The following is a 7,580-nucleotide window of genomic DNA, read 5'->3' as shown; positions in this document are numbered from 1 at the left end:
TGAAGCAGAATCTCAATGAAGGTGGACCTAATTTGGTTGTCGGGTAGAAGAACACACAGGATAAGGGGGGTCTGGGCACCTTCCATCTTGATGTTCACGATCTTCCCATCCAGCGCGTCCAGGACGAACTTGGCAAGGTGGACTTTATCTTTGGACATCGCTTCCAGGAGGATCTTGGCGCCCGTTTCCCTGTTGAATCCTCCAGGAGCCTTCAACATGGTTGTGGAAAATGAGAGTTGACGGAGCCTGTAAGCCCGATGTGTCATTTGGTCATGGGGGCAGGTTTGGGTTTACCTCTCCCCCCCCCAAAAAAAACAAATGAAACAAACATCCCCCTCACATGTTTTATAGCCAGAGAGGCGGTGGAGTTACCAGGACAACGCAAACATCATGCCATGCTGTCCATGCTTTCTAATGGAAATATCGGCTTAGAATTATAATGGCGATTTCAGAGTGAGCCGCCTGTTTGGGTGATGAATCAATTTAGTGCTTGTTGAATGTGATTAGAGCCGCAGAAAGTGCGGCCGTTCATTGTCAAGGGACGAGGGACGTGGGCGTTGTTTGCTGCTCTCCAGCCCCAGACAACAAACCTGGCCTACACAACACTGTTTGACAAGAGCACTTAAAGCAATTTCACGGCACACATATGTATATCAGCAAGAAAATAAGGTCAGTACGTGCAGGAGAAATACAACTGTTTCGAGAGCCAAGTCAGATAGTAGCGCTAAGTGACACAACAACCAGTGAAATGGAGACCCATGTGAGAGTGTCGCAAAGACCAATAAACTATTTAAAGATTTGTATCTTGAATGGACTTCTAACCAAGTCAACCCCCTGAAAAGGCATCCCCGCCACACATGCTTTTACACAATATGGGCCTTTAAAATTGACGAACAACATAATAGAGCAGTTCATTTGTGAAATACAGAGTGTAAGAAAGTCATAACATTTCCGCGGTCACTTTACTGTACGTCTAGTGAAGCTCCACCTGTTTTGCAAGGGATAAAAAGTGCCTCTTCTTCAAATGAAGGTTTACACACAACACTTTTAAAACATCATCATCATCATTGACCAAACACTCACACATGCCAATTTACACCTGGGTATTTTATTAGTACACATACTATAAAACAGTATTAAAGGAGCCGGATAACAACAGTATTTTCATTGCTAGAAGTTCAACAGTATAATATAAATACAAAAACACACACAGAATGGTCCGTCGACAGGCTACAGATAAAATAGAAAACAAAAACAAAAAAAGAAGATAGAAATCGAGGAACTCCAAATCAGCAACGATCTGCAAAAATAATGTTTTGGGGTTTTTTTGGAGAGGGGGGGGGGGGGGGGGGGCAAACTAGAGAGAGCGAAGGGTTACATGTAGTTGCATGACAGGAACATTCAACTAGTGCAAAAAAGCCTCTAACAAACATACTATTGTCTTAAACTACATACCATATCTAATATAGAATATATATCATATGTGTATATATATATATATATTCATAACCCCTTAATTTGGCATTTATATTTTTTCAAATAATTTAAAACATCCTAACAGACATCGAGTGGCACATCTTGAAAGCGATGGAATAAAATTTAAAAGCACTTTACTCATTATATCTGCACTAGATATGTGGTGAGAACATTAGATACTGTGGAGTGCGGTTCGGCAGGGGCCGACTGGAACCAAAACACAACAAAATAAATCAAAACAAATTGAAGACGAGCTAGAAAGGTAAAACCCCCAGTGGTTGATAGTGCTCCGACCCCCGAGCCCTTGAACGACACGACCGCTGAAATGAAAACTACGTACATTCCAGTATTTACAGTACAATGGTGTCATCGAGCGTGTGTGTGTTACTGCAGAATAAAAGTTTAAAAACACAGAAACACCCCCTGTACTCCCCCGCAGACATTTAATATTCATCATCATTAGGAAAAATAGATTTGGCTCCATCTGGTTTTAATGCCGCTCCACAGAAACGCTCAGACCATGTTCCCATGTAACTAACCTGGACCCTGGATCAGGACCAGGCCCGTAAACCAGGCCGCGGATCTGGATCCTGGACCGAGATCTGGACCAGGATTCTGGTCCCCCTGGACCCCCCTTTAATAGTTATATCTTTGCCTGTGGCGGGGGCCAAGGCATCAGGTAGCTAGTAAAACGCTATTTGACCCTCAACCCAAATAAATGAAGAAACCACAAATTGACTTAAAAAGAAATTGTGTTCATTTGGAAAACCTAAATTCTCCATGTTGAGATGGACCTTCTACAAATTAAAGGGAAATTTTTAAGTGGAACCAACTTCAATCAATTCCAATAATTTAGTTTTTCGGTGAAAGAGGAGGAGGCTCCATCAGTGAATAAAAACAAACAAACAAACAAACAAGCAAAAGCAAAACATGCACCACACCAGAACCCACATTAGCACTGGTGTACGACAGAAAATCGGTATGCGCTACGGCCGTTGTCATGGCGCCACTACGACGGTGCCGTCGCCATCTTCGTCTTCTTCCTGTACATTTCGTAGTGATTTGATTTAGAAATCAACCTGAGTGAAAACGTCGAAAGCAATCAATCGTTCGACCGATCGATCGTCGGATCGTTCTGTCCATCCGCGCTCCCTTTTATGTTTAGTCTTCTGAAACTCACGGAATAAGCATTTTGCAGCGGCCGTAAGTGTCGATGAAATAATAATAATAATAATAATAATAATAATAATAATAATAATAATAATAGTAGTAGTAGTAATAATAAAAAAGACAGACATCATATAGAAAAGTTGTTTTTTTTCCTTTTCGGTTCTTTTTGGTGATCCAGACGGGTTGCAGTGTAGGACTGGGCGAGGCCGGTACAGTGATGCTCTTGGTTTTACATTCTTATTAAAACACAGGAGAAGAAGAAAAAAAAAAAAAGAAAAAGGAAAAAAGAAAAGTGCCGTACAGTCGAAGACGTGCAGCGCTACATTTCTCCATGTTGGTGATGACGGCCTAGCGGTGTTCAGTGTACAGTACAAGTTTACACACTCGTCTTCGTGGTTTTTTTTTAGTTTTTTTTTTAGGTTGTGCTGACACAAAAATTTAAATCTTATACGTAGTTGCTTTTTTTTGTCCTCCATTTTCTTCTTCCTCGTGTGTGTGTGTGTGTCCACTAATAACAGAGTCCGTGTCCTTTGTGCCGAGAGAAAGTACAATAGAACCCGAAATGACATAATATGCAGATCTACAGTGAGGAGTGTGGTGTATGTCCAGTACCGTTTGTTTATCTCCAAAACGATGGGCTGAGCACCCATCAAAGGTAACGGGGCCAAAACATCTAGAGAGCTGTAATGTGTGTGTGTGTGTGTGTGTCTGTGTGTGTGTGTGTGTGTGAGATACAGGGGACGTTCAGCCACAAAATGGAGTGTTTGACATCAGCACTGACGCTCGTGGAGGTGCAGGAGTAGTTTGGGTCTTGCAGTTGTGGAGGAGGTGGAGGTGGAGGAGGAGCAGGGTGGATGTGTGCGTGTGTGTCTCTTTCTTTTGGTTTTATTCGCTCAGACCACCGTGGCCGGTCTGCGATCCATCTCCTCCTCCAACTTCACCATCTGCTGCATGTCCTTGGCCTGCCAGGAAACACAACCCATTGTTAGCATCACATCGCAATGTGCATATGATGCACTCACACTACAATTAATAAGACATTGAAGTGGTAATCCCTGAGATTATTTTGTTGAATAAATCCCATATTTTATATATTTTTTTAGGTGGCACTTTATTAGAAACGGCCACTCAGTGTATTTGTGTTATGCAAAGTGTTCCGCAATTAGATGTTTCCACGCGCAAAAAGTGAAAGGCAGCCGCAGTTAATTTCATAAACAAATGAAGCTAGTTGTGGTCAACCCTGTATCCGGTTTAAATCCTGGGTCTGGTACAGTAGCACCTTGTGCTTAGTAATGGCCTCTAAATCACGGTGATAAACGACCGGAGCCGCCCGGACGCACCTGACGCCCCCGAGAGCCGTGGCCCCGAAACGCCTGGGCTCATGTTTCCACAACACAGAAACACATGAATCACTCACTTCTCCGGCTCTTTTCTAATCTGACGATCTGTGGAAAGAAAAGTCCCTGCGCTATGCCGCCGCTTCACCCAAAGGTCATTCAGTCCACATGCGGCATTGCATGTGCATGAGGCAGCAACGGTAGAAAAATACTGATTTAGGGAGATGAAGAATGAAGAAGAAGCCAAGAAAGAAGAAACATGGTGAGAGGGGAAGGAAAGGAATGAGAGAGAAAGGCCTTTATTGGTCACTTTTGGTCATTTGTTTGTTTTATGTTGTAAATGTAAGGATATGTTTGGGAAATATTTTTTGGGCAATTTTTAGTCTAAAAACAGTTGAGGAAATCGTTATGCGAGAGGAGACCCTTTAGCTTTAAAAAGTTAGCTTGATTGAAACCTGGCAGAGGAATATGGAACTTGGCCCTCACATCGAGCTCTGCCTGAAGGACTCCACCTTCATCAGTTTGACTTTCTGGGCACGGTGGAGGACTCGCTGCGGTGTTTCAGGTGCCGCTCCCTGTCACCTGGTGAGCACTGGGTGGTTCTCGTCTTCCCAATTGCAAATGATCAAGGTAGACATGCTAGTTCTTTTTACCGCCTTTTACTCTACCGTCCACCTGGACCGAATGGATCCTTTTAAACTGAATTCACTGACTTTTTTGTCCTCTGTCCTTAAGTTTTCCAGTCTTATCACTGTCAGTAATTTTAATATCCACAGACAGTTTTGCCTCCAGTTTTATTAATATCAGTCTTTTAATCTCACTCAACATGTATCAGGCCCTACACACAACAGAGGACACTGTTTTTACTCTTGGTTTGAATATTGATTCATTATTTTCAGAGGATCTTTTTATTACTGATCACAACTAGATGTTATTTGATCTTTCATTTAATCGAAATTCCTTAACCTGCCGGCGTATCATCAGTTCTCGCATCCTTCACCAGCTTTCTGCAAAGTTTTCTTCCATTTTCCATTTTAACTCTGTTATGCACAGTGATGACGACTTGGTGCAACCTTTTAATGAACACTGCCTTTCAGCACTGGTTAAAGTGGCCCCTATTAAAACGACATCAGCTTCTCTGATCAAGTCCTCCCCTTGGATAAATGATATTCGCTCTCTCTCCCGTCTTGACCCCTGCAACTCCCTTTTCACCTGCCTCAGAAAAACATTCCTGGATGGTTTACAAGTGGTCCAGAATGCTGCCGCTAAACTCTTGACCAGGTCCTCCAATAGTTCTCATATGACACCGATTCTCATTGCTCTTCACTGGCTCCCCATCAAATTCAGAGTCCAGCTTAAAATTCTTGTCATGTCATGTCACCTACAGAGCTCTGCATGGTCAGGCACCCGCCTACATGAAAGATCTACTGCAGCCCCGTGTCACCAGCAGGTCACTAAGGTCCTCTGATCAGGGTTTGCTGGTTGTTCCACCATCCAGACTTTAAACTAAAGGGCACCATGCTTTTGAGCTTGTGGCTCCCAAACTCTGGAACTCTCTTCCACTGGAGTTAAGTTCTGTGGACACAGAGCACTTTTAAAAAGCAGCTCAGGACCCATTTGTTTAAACTTGCCCATGTGTGATTATTTCTGTTTTTATTGAGTTTTATGATGCTGTGATCGAATTGGCAGGATGTCAGTGAGTAAATCGAGTGGGCTTGAATTGGGGGGCGCTCTATTAAAAACAGAAAAATAGAAAAAAATATTTTTGCCTTTAAAGGGGCAATAGAAATTTTGCACCTCTGTCGCAAAGACAGCCAGTCCTTACGTTTTCCTCAGAGTGCTCCATGGAAATGAAGACCATTGAAAGAAGCATTTTCACTGAAGAGGTCAATTGAAATTGTCACAATTTTAGAAGCATTTTATTTGTTATGAATGCGCAATCGTAGACATAAATACATAGACGTGCATTGACGGCTTCGGCCCGTTGCGGCGATACGTCGACGTTGCCGCCATATTGGAACGGGAAAGACTGGCCTGTAAACAAATACAGGTAAACGGGGGCGCTGCGGTTTTCTGGATAAAAATCACGATAACGTTTACATTTTTCAACCGATTTCGAAGTACTTATGATCTACCTGGGGTAGATTGCAGCACCGTCCGCCATTTCTTCTAATAGTTGCGCGTTGGATAACACACTTCCTGTGACGCACTGCCGTAAATCCCACATTTTCCCGGGGATTCGTACCCGTGGCAGTCTGAACTGCATAGTGACAGCGAGGCTTATAGGGAACCAATTTAAACACAGTCGGTCTCATTATTCTATAGCTATTACACTGTGCAATCAACATTAACTTCATAATCATAATTAAAAGCAAAAAAGTTGTCTATGGCTCGTTAATAATATCAGTTATTTTTTAAACGTGATAAAACAGAAAAAAATGCAGATGAGTAAAGAGATAAGTAATGAGAGGAAACATTGATGTTTCAATTTCCTTCTGAGGAAATTGGACACGAGCATAAAAATGAGCGAGGTGGTTTTGTACGACATGTAGGGAAGAAAAGATAAAAAGAGGGAAAAAGAGATAAATGGAAGAATAGGGTGGAGGTGGTGGAGCTGGGTGAGATGGAGATGCCTACCTTGGACCTGTTTGTTTGCTTGGTGTGATTTCAAAAGCTGTGCCAAAGGAAGCAAATCATATTAATGAATGAACCAACGTGGTCTTACATGTTGGACACATGTACAGGAAAATGGAGTGTGGAAAATAGATGGAAACTTCAAACACACACACGAAGAGGATCTGAGGCCTTAGTATACAGTCTGATCCATAATCTCCCAATTCTAATTCGTATCATTGGTTTTGATCATTCAAATGATCTCAGGTAAAACTCATTAATCCAGTTTGGCAGTACAGTGTGGAACAGTTTATTGATAATATTTATTGGATCCCTAACATTTTTAGTAGTCCTGTGATTTTCAACAGGATGCCAAAATGTGCTACTGAATGCAGAATCTGATGGTCCAGGGGTTCCCGAACTTTTTGTGGCAAGCCCCACCCCTCCACCCAAAACTACATAAACATTTTAAATCCACAAAAATATGTACACATTTCTCTGCCTAATAAACTGTGGCATAGTTTGACATTACAGTTAAACCTGGCTGACAAAAAAGTTAAAATAAAACTTGAAGAAAAACATAATCATAAGCCAGGGTGAGTTTTTGTTGATTTTATTATTAACTATACAGTGTGTGTATATATATATATATATATATGTATCTCAAAAATTATTAACAAAATAATAATACAACTAATAATAATACATTTGACAAAATTGCTGCAGACCCTTTGCATTTCATTCACAGACCCCCTAGGGGGCCGTGGACCCCAGTTTGGGAACCCCGATCACGTAGCTCCAGAAATTTTTGTTCCAGTTGCTAACTGAGCGTCCTACCTGCTCGTTGAACTTGTCCAGTTTCTCCAACTGTTCCCTCTGGTTCTTCTCCAGCTGCTCCATCTCCTTCTGGTGCTTCATGGCCAGCTAGAAACACATATACGTATATTTAAATATTTCTTTGAGAGATAAAGGCATGCGAAATCC

The 7,580-nt window shown here is 42.0% G+C and overlaps 1 protein-coding gene across 3 annotated transcripts in view; it reads right to left on the bottom strand.

The window, feature by feature from the left end:
• Positions 1–1,092: 1,092 nt before the first annotated feature.
• Positions 1,093–7,580, bottom strand: part of plcb4b (phospholipase C, beta 4b) — a 120,600-nt gene continuing 114,112 nt past the window's right edge. For all 3 annotated transcript variants that reach the window (XM_080018989.1, XM_080018990.1, XM_080018991.1), the window contains 3 exons: positions 7,434–7,520; positions 6,621–6,657; positions 1,093–3,608 (listed from right to left, as the gene is read on the bottom strand). In XM_080018989.1, the coding sequence (XP_079875115.1) occupies positions 3,532–3,608; positions 6,621–6,657; positions 7,434–7,520 (201 nt within the window). In that variant the 3' untranslated portion in view covers positions 1,093–3,531. The remainder of the gene's footprint in view (positions 3,609–6,620; positions 6,658–7,433; positions 7,521–7,580) is intronic.

This window comes from Zeus faber (assembly GCF_960531495.2).
Source record: "Zeus faber genome assembly, chromosome: 2".
NCBI classification, from domain to species: Eukaryota; Metazoa; Chordata; class Actinopteri; order Zeiformes; family Zeidae; genus Zeus; species Zeus faber.
This window is presented reverse-complemented; position numbering and strand designations above follow the sequence as displayed.